General features: G+C 40.2%; 3 protein-coding genes across 6 annotated transcripts; 1 reads left to right on the top strand and 2 right to left on the bottom strand.

Moving 5' to 3' along the window:
- Positions 1-4: 4 nt before the first annotated feature.
- Positions 5-1,518, bottom strand: LOC148338210 (putative UDP-sugar transporter protein SLC35A4). Its single transcript, XM_088293747.1, has one exon. It carries the CDS (start codon positions 1,513-1,515, stop codon positions 556-558), a length of 960 nt encoding a protein of 319 aa, XP_088149873.1. The 5' UTR covers positions 1,516-1,518; the 3' UTR covers positions 5-555.
- Positions 5-3,238, bottom strand: LOC148338211 (SLC35A4 upstream open reading frame protein-like). Of its 3 annotated transcripts, XM_088293749.1 has the most exons (4): positions 3,094-3,238; positions 2,312-2,410; positions 1,782-1,894; positions 5-258 (listed from the first exon to the last, which is right to left on the bottom strand). In XM_088293749.1, exons 1-4 carry the CDS (start codon positions 3,121-3,123, stop codon positions 180-182), a joined length of 321 nt encoding a protein of 106 aa, XP_088149875.1. In that variant the 5' UTR covers positions 3,124-3,238; the 3' UTR covers positions 5-179. The 3 variants fall into 3 exon arrangements, with proteins under 3 accessions (XP_088149875.1, XP_088149874.1, XP_088149876.1); XM_088293748.1 differs by lacking the exon at positions 5-258 and having other exon boundaries at positions 1,701-1,894; XM_088293750.1 differs by lacking the exons at positions 5-258; positions 3,094-3,238 and adding an exon at positions 2,701-2,957 and having other exon boundaries at positions 1,701-1,894.
- Positions 3,002-17,297, top strand: hmgxb3 (HMG box domain containing 3). Of its 2 annotated transcripts, XM_088293746.1 has the most exons (21): positions 3,002-3,211; positions 3,722-3,867; positions 3,953-4,127; positions 5,369-5,812; positions 5,902-6,015; positions 6,122-6,256; positions 6,364-6,593; positions 6,684-6,775; positions 6,871-6,948; positions 7,111-7,184; positions 7,605-7,706; positions 7,834-7,974; positions 8,249-8,559; positions 8,702-8,829; positions 10,523-10,654; positions 10,756-10,940; positions 11,030-11,252; positions 11,597-11,730; positions 12,899-13,018; positions 13,128-13,337; positions 15,149-17,297. In XM_088293746.1, the coding sequence occupies exons 1-21, from the start codon at positions 3,161-3,163 to the stop codon at positions 15,638-15,640; spliced, it is 3,717 nt and encodes a 1,238-aa protein (XP_088149872.1). In that variant the 5' UTR covers positions 3,002-3,160; the 3' UTR covers positions 15,641-17,297. The 2 variants fall into 2 exon arrangements, with proteins under 2 accessions (XP_088149872.1, XP_088149871.1); XM_088293745.1 differs by lacking the exon at positions 3,002-3,211 and having other exon boundaries at positions 3,443-3,867.
- Positions 17,298-19,238: the final 1,941 nt, after the last annotated feature.

Raw genomic sequence — 19,238 nt, forward strand, 5'->3', positions numbered from 1 at the left:
TAAATCAGATACTCCTTAACATTTATTTGTCACTCAATTGGAACTTTTAAAACAATGACACTTATGCCGTGAACAAAATTCATTAGGTTTGCAACTTGTGTCTGTTTCCATGGTGGGAATTCACAGTGGTGTGAAAGTGTTTCAATGCATCCCTCCGTCCAGTTTCTGCCTTGTCCTTATTAGTGTTGTGGGTGATCTAGAGGCTGTCCCACCTGACTTTGGCCAAAAGGTTCTAAGTCTGCTTCTGTAGCCGTGACCCTAATGAGGACAAGCAACACAGAAAATGGATGCATGCCATTCATAAGGCTAACGAAGGGCAGACATTTTGATGCAGCTTTTATATCGGATTCTATTACGCATACATACATACATAATTGTCCAGTGAGTACAAATGAACATGTTACAATTGTAAAGGAAAAGTTGAATTTTCATCTACAAACACACGCGCACACACACACACACACACAGAATACAGGATTGAAAAGGCAAGGGAAAAATATGAGAAACCAGACAATGAGTAATAAAACGGCGATTGGAACTTTAGTGAAGACTCCACTATGTGTAGTAAAGAAAAGCTGCAAGGGCGACCATGGCCAGTGGCATCAGGAAGAAAAAAGTAAGCTGCAGCCCTAAAACTGCCCACGACATCACAGCGTTGACCAGCATGGAGCAGGAGATGACAAAGAGCCGAGTGATGCCGCTGCCGTGTTTCAGCACGACAGACATCAGGAGGCCGTTAGCCGCCTGTCCTGCTACGATAACCCAGACGGTCCACGAGTATCCTTCCAAAAAGCTCTTGTCACTCGCAAGGGCAGAGAGGGAAGATAGCCCGTTGATGAGTACGCCAAAAATGTAGAGGTAGAGATTTTGCAGGCTGAGTGGCAGCTTCTGACTCTTCAGCACCCTCTCTGTATAAACAGCCGCCAGTCCAGATGCGCAGCAGTACACCAGCATGAGGAAGAGCCCCCACACTGTGATATGAAGCCTGACCCCTCGCTGCGTCGTGCCCACGTCTGCCGAGTCCAGGCTCGTGTAGCTGTGGCACACTCCTGCCGCAATGAGGAGCCCCATACTGACCCACTGACCCCAGCGCAGCCTCTTTCCCAAGCACAGGGAGTAGAGCAAAGCAGTAGCGGCAATTTTGAGGTTGCTGAGAACCTGGAAAGAGCTGGGGTCCATATAAGCCTGCATGAGGACAACCAGGTTGTTGTTGAGAGCGTAGAGCGTGGCAGGGACGGCGTAGGGGGCCACGAGAAACAGGGAGGGAGGGGTGAGCAAGGCTGAAGCGCCCCCGGTTGTAACAAGAGCGGTGAACGACACAAGCAGCTTGGCCAGCTCGATCATGACGACGCACGAGGAAGGGTCGAAAGGGACGCGGCCCTCGACTTTGCTGAGAGCGATGAGCGGTGCGTGAGAGCCGTAGATGAGGACCATCACGCACAAGAGGGCCCCCCACCTAAGCTTCGGCAGCCACCGCCTTCTGTACCTCGCCCTCTCGTTCTGGATCACAATCATTGTTGATAACACAAAATTAAATATACAACTGCAGCGCAATTAACTTAAGGCAATCTCAAGGAGCAACCAAACAAAACATGTCATGAAATGTGACAGACCAAACTTAAATAAAAAGCAAAAATTGCTGATTGCAGTCCATCACTGACCAAACAAGAAGCAGCACCAGGCTTTCGTTGGTCCCCTCAAATTACTTTTTTTTCAAGTTGTTGAGAAAGTCTTTGACAGTTTTTTCAACGTTGGGCACTTGATAGTTCTGTGCTGCGTACATGCCAGTGACGGTCCCAAGCAGCACGCCAAAGATGGCGGAAGAACGCAGCTTAGCCGCCACATAACCAGCGAGGAAGCCCTTCAGGAACGGAGATCCCAACAGTGAGCCACCCTGCAAGAGGAAGATGACATTAAAGTCCCTGTACACTGAAAATAAAAGTCTTATAAATTGTACACGCCACAGAGAAAAGTGTTGATAGCAACCCTGCCAAATTTGAATGATTAAAAAAAATGTCATGCAAACACGGGGAGTCCACACACTGACGATCACGTAAGACAATTCCAGATAAGGTATTAAGATGCAATTAAAATGTTTAAAATTGTGAAAAAAAAAAGGCCATAAAATTAATGTCAGCTGCCTATGAACGTGAATAAAATGATAGGCACAAATATTTTCTAATTGTGTATTGGATAGAGTATGTATAGTTGAACAGAACAACATACCAGTTATTACTTTAACATTTAAAAACAATGTTCATGCACATTCTTCCAACTTATGTGCTTCAATCATGAGACAGTAACCACCTACTTGAGGAATTCCTACAGATATTTCGTTCTCCACTCGCCTCTGGATCTCCTCCAACTGATTTTTGAGCTGCGTCAGGTCTTTCAACTGTTTCAGGGGATCCTAAAAATAGACAAGCGCTTCACGTTTCCGTTGGTCATACGAATCATCCCAATTCATCATGTTCATATTTTCATAAACAGACAGCGATGATATATGCATTACTCTGCTGCAAAGATTCCCATCAAAAAGTTAAACACCTCCGTTTATCGACACACTGGTGCGCCCACGGCTTTGGTAACAGATTGTCACCTTTAAACTACACCCATTTACACTTTTTCGCACCTTGTCGTCACTATGGACTCACTTAATGTTCAGAATTAACGCAGTAAAAGCCGGAGCGCTCTACTAACCTTGTCATCCGCCATTTTCCCTAAGCGAGTTGCTCAGTGTTCGATTAACTAACCTAGACCCAGCTTTGCGATTAGTTTGGTCTGAATGCAACGCCCAGGTAAATCAGGATGTAGTTTGGCGTATTATATCGGACACACTACTATCAAAATAAAGACTTTACTTTACTTTTTTTGTTTTTTACTTCAAAATTATCGGCGTTTTTATGTCCAATCCGACGAACGCGTATCATTCAAACCGGAAAAAAGGCTTCACCTTCCGTGTCAAAAACATCGAACATGATTGGCTAATGCTTCCATGTGAACGCGTGCGATTGGTTTAGAACCCAAGCAACAAAAACGCCATGTTTTTCGCTAGTGGGTGTTAAACGAAGCGACTTTTGCAGACATATCTACCTCGCAAATTGCATACTTTAACTCTAGCATTTAGTCTGTAGCGCTGTTATCCAGCGTTTTTTGATGGATGTATTTTACACCAATTTCAGAGCATCGTGAAGAGCAAGGGCCACCCGAGGTAAGATTTCAACAAGAAGCCATTTCATTGGACAACGCTGTGGATTTCAGGCAGCGCAGTCGGGCCATTTACGCTGCTTTAAAATGTACAAGTGCCGGTGTTTTTAACTTGTTAACGCCCCATTTGAACTCTTGTCGGCCATCCGCGTGATATTTCAGTCGAGCGTACTTGACTGTGAATAAAACATTGGTCGTTTGGTGATTTTTTCTTTTGACTTACATCGTAGCTGGTTTCAGGATTTCAGCATCTCAGAACCACGGAAGAGTTAACAATTTTGAAAAACGTTTTACAGTTGTTTTTCTCCTGACTACGTGTGGTAATAATAATAAAAAAAACAAGCAAACGAACAATGAAGTTGCAGTCAAACTCATTGGACAACAAAAATCAACTTTATTATTCAATTGGTCCGGGATGCAATTGTATCTAAATGTAAAATACAAGTGCATTTCAGAGTGTGAAATTTTTACCAATTATGTTGAACTCCATTGTTCAAATGGTCCTCGATCCAAGGCCATCATGGAGAAGGTGGACGTTTATGAGGTTGTGAGGCTGACAGAGGAAGTGGAGAGAGGCTGCAACCAGGTTGGAGTACATTCGCCCAAGAAGCGAAAACGCAAAAGTCAGGAGGATGGTGATGTGAAACCAAAGAAGCCCAGGTCATGCTTGCATCAACATATTTGCACACACACAAACTGGGATTTACCTTCCATGATTTAAAAATCCAAATGAAATGTCTTACAGGTCTGCCTACCTGCTATACTACTTTGATGTCCATCAGATTATGCAACAGGAGAGGCCCAATCAGCCACAGTCAGAGATCAACAAGCGAATCAGCGAGAGCTGGAAAAGGCTCAGCGTGGCAGAGAAACGCTACTATCTGGAGAAGGCCAACTTGGAAAAGGATGGCACCGATACAGTAAATGACAAAAATATTTTGTTGTTGTTACGCTACTCAGAAAAAAATGGCATAGTTTGCTTTTTGAGTGAAATTTCAATATGATGCAAAAATGCACTATAATATGTACTAGTAAACTTAATTCACCTTCTCTTGCTTTTGAATGCACATGTTCAGCCGTTCCACTCCTCGTTAGAAAATAGTAAATTGTGCAAAAAGTACTGAAACATATACAAGTTGGACATATGGATTCAAAAGTTTGAGGAATTAAAATTAAAATCACCTATAACATAAAGGTGAACCAAAAGCAGAAAGTCCCTGACTTTTTGTAAGTATTTAAGTAGATGGGTATTAATGGCCAAACCTCACCATATGCAGGAGTTGATAACCCTCTATAAAAGTCTTGCTGTTTAAATGATAATTTTCACGGATATCCCAACACAGTAAACAGCCGCATTCGAGTCATAACAGAAGACCTGACATTCAGCTGCTTTTACTTGCAGAACCCACCGAAGGCAGAAATTTCTGTAATAACGTGTGCTTTTGCACAATGACACAGCATCCTGCAATCAGTTGATTAGATATGTGACAACAACAGTGGTAGCATCCAGTAAAATGCACAGTATGGTGGAGAGCGATAATTTCAATCCAGCAGGGCTGGGGGAGTGAAACTTTTCATCTTTATCATTCCATTCTGGTGTGCTGTTTATATAAGGCAGGGACCTGAAAAAAGGTGGAGAATTCTTTTACAGGCAATGCAAAAAAGAGGCAGCAGTGCAAAAAGTAGGGGAAGTACACATCTTAGTAAGGTTTGGCTCGTTAAAAAATGCCACATTTTATCTTGCCACTGTCTCACAAATCTTCCATTGGGCTAAAGTGGCGTTTCAATTAACAAACAACAAAATTATGAAAAATAAAATCATGAAGGATTTTACTCATCCACAGTGACTTTCTGAAGACCCTTATGAGTCTCAGTTTTGACTTGTGCGACTGGAATCTGTTTTCCATTTATTGAGAGGCACTTATAAAGTATGCCAATTTTTGCATTACCAAAATAAATCTAATTGCAGCCAAACATGAGCACAGAACTGCTTATGTATGTTTTGCTGAAAGTGCCCGAAACTAATGTTTTAGAAATCATGTCCTACAATTAGAGATTTTAGAGTAATAATGTTTAAAGCTCTTGATGTGTACAAAAGTTGCCATCCAAAGATCTTTTTTACACAAGCCTTTTCTGAATCTCATTGTTTTTGATATTACAGCTGTCTCCCAGTCCATCCAAAGACCTTCCAGGCTTCCGTAAGATCCTACCCAGAGCTAGTTACCTTGTACTGACCGACGATCCCCAGGTGGGAGGTTCTCTGGCAGAGTGTCCCAATCATCCAGTTGATGGAAATGTGCCCTTCCCCACTCTGACTCAAGAGTCAAAAAAGGGTCAAACGCTTGGCTTGGCCTGTCAGGCGAATGTTTCTCAGAGCTCCATGGCTAACGCTGGAAACGACATAGGCGAGACATCATATTCGTCGATTGCAACCACGTCTCCAACTTCCAAAGACGTTTCTTCCTCGCAGAGGGCTGCGGATGCTTTAGAAAACGTTGGCAGGAAAGTATGTGAGATAGGAGATACTGCTGGTTTTAATTGTGGGGTGACAATGCATCAAACCCATGGAGAAACGACACAGGTGGTTGCCATCATCCCCAACCAGGTGATGCCTTCACATCCGATAATCATGCTTAATGACAGCATAGTGTTTTACTCATTAAATTGAATTCCATCATGCTTCTCTTATTTCAGAACCTGCTTGAAGCAAAGTCCTTGGCAGGGGTGAGCTCTTTAGGCTCCGTAATGATGCTTCCCGTGGCAGTCAGAGAAGAGCAAAATACTGTAGGAGTGCCGCCATACAAAATGGTAATCACAGACTTTGGAACATCCTGATTGTGCCGGCACATATTAAATGGGAAGATATCAAAGTTAACTCCATGTAAGATAGCATTTTGTCCAACTGTTTTTTTAGGCCGTAAAGACGTACACCAGAAGAGGCAGAGGGAGGTGTCTGAATCCTCAGTGTCCATTTGTGTACGTGACTCGCCACAAGCCAACAAAATGTCCCGACTGTGGAACCCACCTTGGCGGCAAATGGATACCTGCTGTGAGTAACACATATTCCCTGCGAATAGTGAGGTGCACTGTATTTTCATTCCGTGTCAGTATTTTTACACTTTGTGTTGCCTAAATGTGCCAACATTTCTACATCAGGCAAAGAAAACACAGCAAAAAGATGTTCCCGAAGCCAAGTCTGTTTCAAGCTGCCAAGACACAACGCAAGAGGGGAATGCTAATGCCAGTAAAACCAAAGCCAGTGAGAGCAAAAAAGAAGGGCAAAGGTGCTTGAGAAAGATAAAACCAGCTCCTAGTGTAACGCCAGCAGAGGGCGGCATCACGTCGCCAGAGAAAACGTTATGTGTGGCCGTGCCGCCACTAACTAGGTGAGTGGATGTACAAATTGGTTCCTCTATCTGTGTTTTAGTTTCCCCTGGTCTAATTAGACATCTTACTGTGTCCCTGTGTTTGAATAGGCGCATGAAAAAAATAGCACTCAAAAGTCAAACCAAGTGCGATGTTCAAGGGAGGCCTGTAAGACCCATCTTACCTTCCTGTTACAGTCCAGGTGAAGGGAAACCACCAAACATTTTTGATGTTTTGATGTCATGTAAAGACTGCGGTTCCATTGTTTTACGCTGACGTTGATAATTGTTTCTCCAGGTCCTGCTTTGTTCCAGGTTATCGCCGTCCCAACCGTGAACCGAAAAATTCCAACACGAACCAACAAACCACCAACTGGTACATCCTGTTCCCGTTTTGTTTGCATGGACTGTGTTTCATATGATGTCATTCTTCACCGTACTTGACGACAACAACAACAGGACGTTATATCGGCAAAAACAAAAAAAACATTGGACATTCTTTGTGGTCGTGGGATGATATATTTGTTCTTAACCACAGAGCCACGAGAGAGATTCTCGGGTCTCAAAGCTGGTACCTTAAAACAGCTCGGCCAGCAAATCCACTCCAAGCAGGTCAGCACACGCTAACAAATTTATTGATTGCATCCAATGTGCCTCACGGTTTTTACTTTACGGTTCGAACTCTGCTCTGGCCTTCTAATGTCGAGTTGACGTATTCTCCCTGTGCTTGCATGGATTTTCTGCAGGTACTCCAGCTTTCTCCCTCATTGCAAAAATGTTTATCTTTGCTTTGTTGCGGGCTCTAAATTGTTCTTTGGTATGAATGTGAGTTCAAATAGTTATTTGGCGAGCATGTATCTGCTCTGTGATTGGCTGACAACCATTGTTTGGTTTACTCCGCCTCTCACCGAAGTCTGCTGAGAAAGGCTCCAGCTCACACGCGACCCTTATGAGGACAAGCACCATTGAAAATGGGTTGATTGATGTAGTAGGTGTTTGTAATCAATTTTGGTTGTTTTTTGTTTTTTACAGGATGCTCCTGTCACAATCAACGAGCCTGTTTCTTCCCCATCTGATAAGAGCATGACCATTGTGTCAGTTGTTCCTTTCAATCATGTGACAGTCAACAGTTTTGTAAGTGTACCTTTACAAATCATTTTAATGTAGTATTTTGTGAGTAGTGTTGTTGTTGTTGTTTTTTTTTTGTTTTTTTTTTTTTTAATTTTGCTCCCGCATAAGTCCCACTTCTTTCTTTTCTAAGGACCTGGGACTGTCAACATTGAGAGGCCGAGGTCGCTGTAAGAACACGTTCTGTGACTACATGTATAAAAACAGACACAAACCATTAGTGTGCCCTAAATGTGGTTGTGAGCTGCCTAAGGGGAAGCCTAAAGCAACCAAGGTGAAAGCTGACTTTCTACATATCAGACATTGCAGACTCGTATTTAAGAGTATACCACACAAAAACAAGGATTCTTAAGTACTTGTTTAGAAAACCCCAAACAAAGTTCAGACATCCATCCATCCATTGTCTGTTCTGCTTCTACTCACAATTTTTTTTAACATTTGTGTGTTTTGATTGGGGGGGTATATATTTTTTTGTTCGTTTGTTTTTGTTTTGGAAACGGTCTTTCTCTTTAATATGTTCTGTCTTTGTAATTGTCCGTCTGTTTTAGAGGTTGAATCGATTGGTTGATCCATACCAGCCTCTGAGTCCACTTCAGAAGGACATCCAACGGCAATCCACCCTGCTGCTGATTCGCCATTCCCTGCAGATTCCAGAGAGCGAGGACGAGCTCCAGGAAACACTTGCCCTCATCCAAGATCTTAACAGTCTTCAAATTGTGTTGGTCCAACCGGGGGAGCAAAAAGAGGATGGGACGTTTGAGACTGAGACTCTGTTAGAGTCCGGGTGGCCTCAATTCTATGAATCATCAGCCACCCAATGTGGGCTGTGTAAAAAGCCCCTTTACAAAGGCGATCAGAGGTGAGAAGACGGGAACAACAACATGGTCATATTTATAAGCGCTTCCCAATTTCTGTTTCTGTTTTTATTACTTTACATCACTATGATCTGGTTTTGTGGGTGTCTGCTTCCTTAACAACATGCTCTGTGTATCATAACAAAGCACCATAGCGGGACAGGAGGACTGCTGGCTCATTACTGAGATGCTGATTCAGACAGCGTCTCTGCAGCTCAAAGTCTGCCTCAATGCCAAGTGTCTGGCTCTGCACAGCTTCACTGACCTGCATCCAGGTAAATTCCATGTCTCAGACTAGTACAATGCGTTTAAGTAGGTAGCCAAATGTCTCCCAAACACTCAGTGAAGACCTCCACCAAAGAGGAATTGTTCTAATTGTGCATGGGGGGGGGGGGTGTTGGCCGTATATTGAGTAGAGTGGGTTTTGTATGTGGTATTGTTTTACTCATATCACGAGCATGTGGGTTTAATATTAGCATTATGCGACCGAGACAAATAGCATCTTGACGTGCGTCAACTCCCAAGTTTTTTTTGTTTTTTTTTCCGTCACATGCGTCACTGCACACCGGTGGTTGGGGACCACTGCTCTGTAACATCCCACAGCACACAAACTCTCCGTTAGCAGAACACAATGCAACCGGACCAGGAGAAAGAAAACCATACAACACACCCTCACACTCTGTCTATACGCCAAATGGGCTGTCCAAAATAGAAATAAAAACAGCTAAACAAAACCAACAAAAGAAAAAAAACAAACATGTTGCCAACACTGAAAATAGGGACACAATAACACTTGCATATGGCAGAGGAATTCAACACATCATGAAAAAAACATCAAATGCATACTGCACTAAAACCACACTAAAATCTTGGACAACTTATGCACCCGTATGACCCGATAATATTGGACAAGTAATGCGCTACATCACCTACAAAATCTCATGCAATTACAATTATTAAAAAAATAAATAAATGAGCACCATACACAATGCAAAAAAAGAAACAACACTATACTAGAACACAAACGAAAAACAAAAAGTCGAACAAGACATAAAGAAATCAGCTATCAAAGATCACTACAGATGCAATAATTACATTCTGCACTAGGAGAATAGGAAAGTCATCACATCAGATACCAATAAATTCAAACAATGGCCAAGGCAATACAAGTAAGGAGGCGAGGAGATGGTGTAAGAGATTTTTTTTTCTTTACTTGCGAGGGGGGGGACATTCGTCTGAAGAAGGAAAAAAAAAACACACAAGATGTAACTAGTGTTATGTGTTTAGCTTTCCAAAGAAGTCAATCATGTGCCCCAACCTGACCATATCTTTTTAGATTAGATTAAATGCAACTTTATTGTCATTATACAAGTCAAAAGTACAAATAGAAGGCAACAAAATGCAGATTAATCTAACCAGGAGTTCCTTCAATATAATTAAATGGCATATGCTGTACATTTGTGCGGTAAATACAAAATGTAAGTGGCATGCAATGTCATATAAACATGTCATCATTAGGGCTTATTTCTACTGGTCCTGTTTATACCGGCTTGCTTTAGGACATGACAATTATTATGAGATTATGACCGGATGGTAATAATTAATATGACAACTGCTTAAAATGCACAGTGCAAATTCCTCTTATTGGAGGAGACCAAAAAAAACGATGATAGCGAACATGCCTTACATGTGCACAATGGGATGATTTTTAACACGAGAGCTAATATTTTTTAAACTGAAAGTTACCTCTAGAGGAGATACTGTTTAATTTGAAGCGTTTCCAGTGAAGCTGCTAGTCCATCAAAAAAATGCCGCCATTTGCTCTGGATTGTCTACATTTTTAGGCTAATGCTAACACAATATGCACAAAACATATTGTAAACAACCAAAAATTGTAATAACATGAGATGTGTGTAAATAACTGACCATGTAGCATGATTTTTCTTTTGAATTTGTTTTCTTTGGCAGGTTTGTTCAACATTGGAAACAGACTACTAGTTAGTATTGATCTGTTCCTGAAGATCAGAGGCAAAATCAAACAGGGCCTCCCGCCCTCTCTGGCTGTCAGGACGTTATTTGACCATGTCTCCAACCACCCCGGTAATTAACGTGTAATAATATCACAACTGCACACTATTTAAACTGAACAGCGTATTTTTATTTATTTTTTAATCATGCCCACATCTCTGTGTTTGCATCAGTCCATTCGCTGAGTCCAGAGGAGATGCCTCAAATTCAAGAATTTCTCTTGATAGGCTACTGGGCCTTTGAGAGCCTTACGTTGCGAGACTATAACGATATGATCTGCGGTGTTTGTGGTGTCGCTCCCAGGTTAGAGATGGCTAGGCGACACACAAACAATGAGCTGGAGCTCAAAAATGTGGAGGTGACACACACACACACACGCACGCAACTTAAGAAAATAATGAAACAATATTTGAGGTTATTACATGCTAATTAATCATCTCTCTGTAGTTCACCTGGCCTGAGTCTTCAGCGTCAGACGAAGTGCACGTGGATGACTTCTGGCTGACCATGGAGACTGAGGCAATTGAGCAGGCTGCGTTCCCTACCGACATCCCCATCACGCGGATGGATGCTTCAATTATCGCGCCCTTCATCCCCCCGCTGATGAGGAGCCGTAATGTTATCAACACCGAGAAGGACAAGGTCATCTCACAAACACAGCAGCCTTCAGGTACACTTTAATTATAATCCGCTGCTGCATTTCAGTCCCAAAAAAATTCTGCATCTTGCATATCGTGCTCTACACAAAAGCCAGTCAATCATTAATGATTTACCAAAGTCATAGTTACTTAAATCTGTATGAGAAAAACTTTTTGGCCTTAAAACATCATAACTGTGATATGTGCCAGCATTTCCTTATGCCTCTGCCAAGCGTAGTTTATCGCATGCTGTTTAAGCTGTGTAAGATGATCCCCTTTTAAACATGAGGCTTACTAAATCCTTGTCTAAATATATAAAATAAAATATAATAAATAAATATGGATAGTTCGATATGATAATCGCTTCCTGTTTCAGGGGCGCCGTCAGTTTTGGTCCGGCTCATTCACGATGGTGAGTTAAAGCTGGACAAGGTTAAAGACTACAGTGAGGACGAACTGAGAAGTCTTTTGGAGCGCTGTGGGGCGAGCATCACTCTAGGCGCCAGTAAGGTGGGTGCGCCACAGTTCTGCAATATCTACACACAGTAATAATACTGGATTAAGACTGTAGATTCTATTAAACGTATCCAAACAAACACATCAACTTTTGAATTTCTCTTCAATGCTTTTTGATGCACATTTGTGTTCCATTTAACAAACGAGATCTGCCTGATAACAATCTTGACAGTCCACGTGGCAATGTAGATATTTTTTTTTTTAACATGTTGGGATTCTTTGTTCTCATGTCTACCACTTTGAATGAGTATAGTGGTCATTGCTTCTAATGCATTTATACTTCTTACAACATTTTTTTTTAAAAACAGTCAATGTCGTTAATTGTGTGTTTTCACAAGATAATCCGCTGTCAATGTTTTATGGCTCCTCAGAGGGGAAAAAAAAGCAAATGAGACATTGATGGTTGTCATCGAAAAGTGGCCATATGTCAATACCCCCTCAAGCATCTTGAATCATGCCTTATTCATGATTCTTCAAACTCTGACATACAGTAGGGATAATAATAATAATAAAAATTAAACGAATGAGCTCAATTCTAAAGCATTTGTGACATTTTTTTTTGTTTGTTTCTTTTAATGATGACCTTAGCTACCATGACCATGGTGTCGTTCCGTATGTGTAGCACTGGACATGAACCGGTACCAACTTGCCCTTCTAAAAAGACGAGTACTCTTGTTCACAGAGTTTTAAGATGAGATGAGAAGTCTGATCGTAGAAACCTGATAATGAACATCTACTGTAACGCACACAATGCAAGTCCAATGATTGATAGATTCACGACTCACAAAATGGTTTGACAGTACTCTTTGCACAATTTGTTGTGTGCGGAATGGCAAAATTAACAGCAGGTAGCCTACTTGATCCATTAATGGATACAAAAAAATGTCCGGCTTCACTTATAATTGATATTTGGACAGTTCTCAATCTCACTATGAGAGAACAGCAAACATGTTGCATTCGTGTGCATTCAAAAGTTAGGAAAGGTCAAATTAAGTTCACTTGTAAAGATTGTAGTCCATTTTAGGTTCATCCTCACTTTTTGTGAGCAGTGTCGATTGAGAAATAACTTACCATCTACTTCATGTACAATGTATGAAACACCTTTTGCGATAAAACGTGTGACTGCGATGATGTGACATGCTCCATTTTCTCCCCTTGTTAGAAGGAGCTGCTGACTTCTCTGACCGCCATGTGCACGCTTGTTCATAGCGGCCTCCCTACAGGCCCGCAGCCCCCTCAACACCTCACTGCTGGCAAGCTGTCCAAGGTCTGCCCTCATAAGGTAAAAGACAAATAACCCTTTGTTGCACTGTACACATTATCACATCAAAAGATGACATAAATACAGTGAGTCAAGGTCAGACTGTGTTTTTTTTTTTGTTTTTTGTCAGGTTGTGTGCGGTTCCAAGTACTTGGTGAGAGGCGAGACGGCCCGGGACCACGTGGATCTGCTGATGTCCTCCCGTTACTGGCCCCCGGTCTACGTTAGTGACTGTGCTCGACAAGTGGCTCTTTGTACAGACATGCAGTACCCGGAAATGGCCGCCCGGATGTGGGGCAGAAATCAGGGTTGCTTTTCCGAGCCTTTTGATATGCCAGAGGTAAGTTGAAATCATTAACAAGTCAACGGAGTAGGATGAAAATGGACCACGATGTTTCCCTGTAAAATGAAAATAAATGTCTCCTTCTGCAAATGTGACCCCCCCCCAACAGAAAATGGGGCTGTTAACAATACGAACGATTTAAAAATGATCAAGTACATAAACGCCATCCATCCATGTGGAGGGTTCCATAACTTGAAAAATCAAAGTATTGTTTCCATTCTCAAACGCTGTGGTCGTGCCATTGAAAGCGCGCGCCGCTCAACTGACACGTTGAAGTGCACGTAGTGCTCAAGAGCGCACGTTACAAGCAAATGAAAAATTGCAGAATTGGGACAGAATTGGGGCAATTTTGCTGGTTAAAATGATTTCATAACTGCAGTAAGGTAGTTGTCTAAAAACTCCGGCTATGGCTTCATTGGTGCAAATAATTTATTTATTTGAATGTTTGCGGCCACTGCAGGATATGTGGCGCATGTACAGAAGTAAGTACGCCGACTACACTAGGACAAAATACGGAAGTGACATTGAAAATTTGTTGGTCATTTTAATAGAACATCGATTGAAATTACACATATAGAAATGATCAAATTGTAATCATTTGAGATTTACTCTTAAAGAACGATTTTCGGCACTGGCAAAAGAAGTCCTCCAAATGCCGCCTGTTTCCCGCTGTTTTGGTCAAATCCACAATGAATTGTTAAAATCGGAATACATGGCTGCATGTAAACCCGACTATTGGAGCGCACAAGGGATTGGAATTGGGCCTTACAAAACCGGATGCAAGTTCGACTTGAATTTTCTTTTGTGACACATATAAGTAAGAAAAAGTATTTGCCCTCTTCACAATTCTTTTATTTTTTTTGTGCCATTTCCCAACTTTAATGATTACGAATGTAAATACCCAAATAAGTTAACCCATTTCAACTTAAAATGCTGTTTTTAAGTGTGATTTTATGTTTTAAGGGGAAGAGAAAAATTCTACTTGGCCCTGTGTGGAAAAAAAATACTTGCCCCCTTGTTGAATTATGAATTAACTGTGACTAGCGTAGTCACATTTTCTGGAAGGCTGACTTCATTTTCACTGCTCGCACCTAAACCTGCTGACCTCCAGACCTGTTCAATTAAGAAATCACTTAAATTGAGCCTGTCAAGACAAAATTAGCTCAGTCAAATGATCACAAAAGCGACAAAATGCGACGATCCAAAGAAATGAAAGCAAAAATAAAATAAAGGACATCTTGCAGTCTAGAAAGGATTGCAAAATCATTCCCTCAGATTGAAGTCTTTTCAGGTTTTTAGCACTTATCTTCAAACATGTAGAAAGTATTTCGAAACAAATCGATGATCTCACTTAACATGCGGACAATACTGGTCACGTTCGGTACACGTCATCATTGATTGCAATCAAATACAGAAGTAAAAAGTCTGTCCCTGCAACAATGATGATAATGCTTAGCTTTCATTGACACGGTGAGAGCAGAAATAATATTAAAAAAAAAATTGTGTGGAGTTTGCAGTGGTATACAATTGCACATCACACTGTATGATGTCGGTTTTTAAAATGAACAAGGTAACAAAAAACCTGAACATGGCATTGTTGTTAAATTGAAGTTGAACTGTAAAATATTGATTACAGTTTAGTCCTTTAAAACTTGCATGCAAATGAAAATAATCAGAAAATGGTTCCATTTTATTTTTCTTTACAATTTTTCACAGTAACCGAACCACTTCAAATTGACTTCAGACTTAAGTTGTGGTCACATTTTAGTGTGCGTGTCTGAGACAATTTCCTGGCGTTTGCTCCTCAGTTCGTGTCATGTGCTGAGCTTCAGGAGAAGCCGTACAATGCCGATCTTTCTATGTTGGGGGACAGCCAGCATGTTCACCCCCACACCAAGTCATCCTCTTGTTGGCTGGTGCATCCTTCTGCGAGTCACAAGCCTCCTGTTCCTCCGGAACACCACTCCATGGCCTTGTGCAAAGACCTAGAGCATCTCATTTGCACAGTGACCCAAATCGTGAAGGAGGAAGGTGAAAAACAAGGCGATCAAAGTTCAGTCAAGCGTACACTTTTCAACAACCCGGCTCATTACTACCTCTACAATCGCCTGCTGGATTTTCTCTCAAGTCGAGACATTGTGAATGAGCAGATCAGCCAAGTGGTGAAGGTGTGCCAGCCCGGCGAGGTCGTCATCCGGGATGCGTTGTACCGCCTCGGCGTGGCAAACGTCAACCTGGAGACGGTGCCAGAGGAACTGGAACAAGGGGCAGCGACGGACTGTGATGTTCTGCCTCAGTGAAAGCAGTCATAATGCAACTTTTGTGACTCAATGTGGACATACTGTAAACTACTCACACAAAGTTGCAGGTGATGAACCTCAAATGATCATTGAATGTATGTGGCTTCAAACACGTTCTCAGAGGGGAAGTGGCTGATGCAACAGAGAGACTGGGAGTGTCACAGAAAGGCATAGAAGTGCATATTCTTGAACTATGATGATTAATATCAAAGTCAGCTTATTTATCTACTTCAATTAGAGACGCTAACTTCCTAAACACTTTGACTTGCAATCTTAAGAGTTCACTACGACAACGTCACAAAATTCTGCGAAACAGGTGTGGCATGAACATAAGTCATAAATCGCAATCGGTCTACAATGATCCAAAAAAAGCTGAAGCTTTGTCACTTCAACATTTTATGTTTCACGGGACTATGACATGTTAAATTGTGAACTGCACTTCTTAAGCACCAAACGTATCTAGACACAAATATACTGCATACAAGGTATATAATGCCTACAATCTGACCAAAAAGAAACAAAGCCTGTATTTTTTTTAATGTACTAAATTTCTTTGCCATTTCAAAATTACATTCTACTTCATTGTGTTGTGTTGAATGCAATTAATTGTTCAGCCCTAATAGCAAGTTATGCAAAAAGTAGTTAATTGAAGATTTGGACATTCAAGTTCACCTGTCAAGGTTATAGTCAGCTCTTGGTTGTTCCTCAAAGCCCCCCCCCTAAAAAAGCCCAATATCGCGAGGTTTTTGTGAGTAATGAATATGGCTAGCATAAGAAGCAGATGTGAAGAAAAGTTTATATGGATAAAGTGGAGCCTTGAGATACGAATTAAATATTGAATTAAATGGAAATGACATTAATCTGTTTCAGCAAAAAAAAAAAAAAAAAATAACGAAGTTTTTTTTCCTCTTCATGCATATTGTGCTGCTGCCCCTTTTGGCCACTTGGGGGCAGTACGATACACAGACAGATATGCAGTCCTGTCTGGCTTGTCTGTAAATAGCCCTCGCATCTCCCTTCTGCTCGTCTTAAAGAATGTATCACTGAAGACTAAATGTCTTGGTAAACGTTTTATTTTGCTTAAATGGTTTTATATGCGTTTCCCATGTTTTAGCATTTGCATGAAGCGAGCTGACGAAATGCTAAGCTATGTGATGCTTTAAATCTTGGTTGCTGGTGTATCCGCCACTGAATGGCTCGTTCCCTCCTTTTCAGCCAAGCACAATATAATTTATGACGTGGAATAAGTGTCCTAGTTTTAATTACTGCTTTCACTTTTCTTGAGCTCAAGAGCGTTATGCGTGATATGACTTGGACGACACTGAATTTAGAGTTGACGAACCCTTTTTTTTTTTTTTTTTCAAATCCTTATACCGGTATTTATAATATATAAAGTAAATTGGTCAACGCACAGACACATTTTTGCAGCAGTTCCCAACTATGATGTTCCACCAACCAACAATTTTCTGACGCTTCCAACACTGATTTCACGAATTATCAACGACAAGCTACTCTTAGCTGTCATGTCTGTTCCCTACGATGTATATGAACAAACTTATGGAGTGTTTGTTCTTTTCTTTTTTTAACTTTTTCCCCCCAATGCTGGCCACCCATTTTAAAGTGTTCTACAGCAATAATAGTTGTTATATAGCCACTTTTGTTTTATTTTACTACATTTATATTTGTACATTATGTTATTATTTTAATTATATATATATATTTATATATATATAACATAACTTAACAATATATATATATATATATATATGTCGTTAAGTTATATTATATATATATATATATATATATATATAAAACTTAACTTAACAATATATATATATATATATATATATATATATATATATATTAGGTTTCATCACAAAAAGTTGGACTTCAGATTTTTTTTTCGTTTTATATTCATTGTAGTTTTCAAATTACGATGGTTATTTTTATATACTATTATTTATTTATCCTGAAATTAGCTTATTGTTTTACGTAGTGAATGAAATTAAGTAATTAACAAATAATGAACTTGTTTATTATATCTTGTCCGTTTGTTAAAAGGTTTCCCATGAAATGAGCCTTTTGAAAATAGGATGAAGAGTAAGAGAGCTATGAAAGTATGGAACTCGTATTCTACATAATTCGAGACATCGAGAACTCCACTGACCATGAATTGTTGCATTTTTTTTTTAAATAGTTAAAGCTTTAATATTTAGTATAGGAAAAAATGCTCTTCATGTCACTCGAATCATCTTTAAATGATCGGTCCGTTAATGCTGCTCTTATGTAAATTATTCATATTTCGTTTTGAAACTTTACACACGTAGCTATTAAATATAACATATTCCTCATAGTTTTAAAAATTTAGCGTGACAGTAAAGTTCAGCTGGAAGTAACATTAAACCGCTTGAAGTGTCTTTCTTAGTGTCATATATATATATATATATATATATATATATATATATATATATATATAACATAAAATTCGTTCAATTTGCAAAGTGCTGCTATCGTGAAGTGAGTTGAGTTCACTGTCACATAGTATTGTATCTCGAGTTTGAGCGCACAAGTCAAAGCAAAAAAAAAAAAATATATATAAAATTGTCCGAATGACGGCGCACATCTCGAAACACTCGTATCTCAAGGCACCACTGTACATCTCAATTTAATGTCTGCTTTGCTTATGGTGATGGATCTTCAGAATTATTACATTTTTACAAATATGTGTTGAAATACAAGTTAAAATTGTGTTCCTTTAGAAATAGTTTTAATGTGGAAGTAATCTATACACACCCCTCGTAAATATTGGAACATAGAAATTGGAAAATGTATCGATTCAATCACAGGGCGTTCGTTATCTTCTATTTAGTGGATGCAATGCAGGTGTCAAGAATGGGAAATAAAAGCAGAGCGTGAGCTCTTCTGTCATCTTCTGATGTCAAACCCAAACATTTTGGTGCAGAGCAAAAATTGAGTTAGCCTCACCGTTCCAATATTTTTGAAGGACAGATGAGTTTTTGAACTTGAAATGGAACTGTGTACCTGTATAAAACTTTGAGCGATTGTATCTGTCATGCTGCGCGCTTACACACACTTACCTCCTTATTTGCCATTTGTTGCCTTATATGAATATCTTCTGTATTTATAACTGCTTTCACATAAAACATTCTAAGATGAGATATATTGCATACTAAGTTTTATTTATCCAGAAATGTTCTGTAAATGTCAAGCTTCATGTTCCATTTGGTTTGTGAAGGGACAGAAAATGTTTCTTCTGGGAAGTTCATATGGGGAATCTTGGAAATATTCTGAAGTTGGAAACGTTCCATGGAATCAATTAGAAATGTATTTAAATTACCCTTTAGAAAATCCCCGATCAAAGCTTTAGTGGAATTTCTAAAATGGAAATAATTTCTTGACGAAATAACTTGTCTTTCGTTGTATTGTTGCAAGGATAAATGCAGTGCAGCATAACCGTTGTAATCGCTTCTCGCCAAGTGTGTTGTCTGTGGGTGAGATGTCAAGATTTCGCGTGACTATAGTAAAGCTATGCGAAGCATACGACGCTTATGATTGTTGAATATTTATTATCTTTTCT

The sequence above is a fragment of the Idiotropiscis lumnitzeri genome, chromosome 4, assembly GCF_059441095.1.
Source record: "Idiotropiscis lumnitzeri isolate Australia: NSW breed Sydney's pygmy pipehorse chromosome 4, RoL_Ilum_1.0, whole genome shotgun sequence".
Classification (NCBI taxonomy): domain Eukaryota; kingdom Metazoa; phylum Chordata; class Actinopteri; order Syngnathiformes; family Syngnathidae; genus Idiotropiscis; species Idiotropiscis lumnitzeri.

Coding starts and splice junctions, on each gene's coding strand:
- LOC148338210 (XM_088293747.1), bottom strand. CDS start 1,515: ATGATTGTGATCCAGAACGAGAGGGCGAGGTACAGAAGGCGGTGGCTG.
- LOC148338211 (XM_088293749.1), bottom strand. CDS start 3,123: ATGCTAGAGTTAAAGTATGCAATTTGCGAG. Junction 2,411..3,093: donor TAAAGTATGCAATTTGCGAG/GTAGATATGTCT, acceptor GTCTATTTTTAG/GATCCCCTGAAACAGTTGAA. Junction 259..1,781: donor CTTGGGACCGTCACTGGCAT/GTACGCAGCACA, acceptor TGTCCTCATTAG/GGTCACGGCTACAGAAGCAG.
- hmgxb3 (XM_088293745.1), top strand. CDS start 3,623: ATGCAATTGTATCTAAATGTAAAATACAAGTGCATTTCAGAGTGTGAA. Junction 6,594..6,683: donor GCCGTGCCGCCACTAACTAG/GTGAGTGGATGT, acceptor GTGTTTGAATAG/GCGCATGAAAAAAATAGCAC. Junction 7,707..7,833: donor ATGTGACAGTCAACAGTTTT/GTAAGTGTACCT, acceptor TTCTTTTCTAAG/GACCTGGGACTGTCAACATT.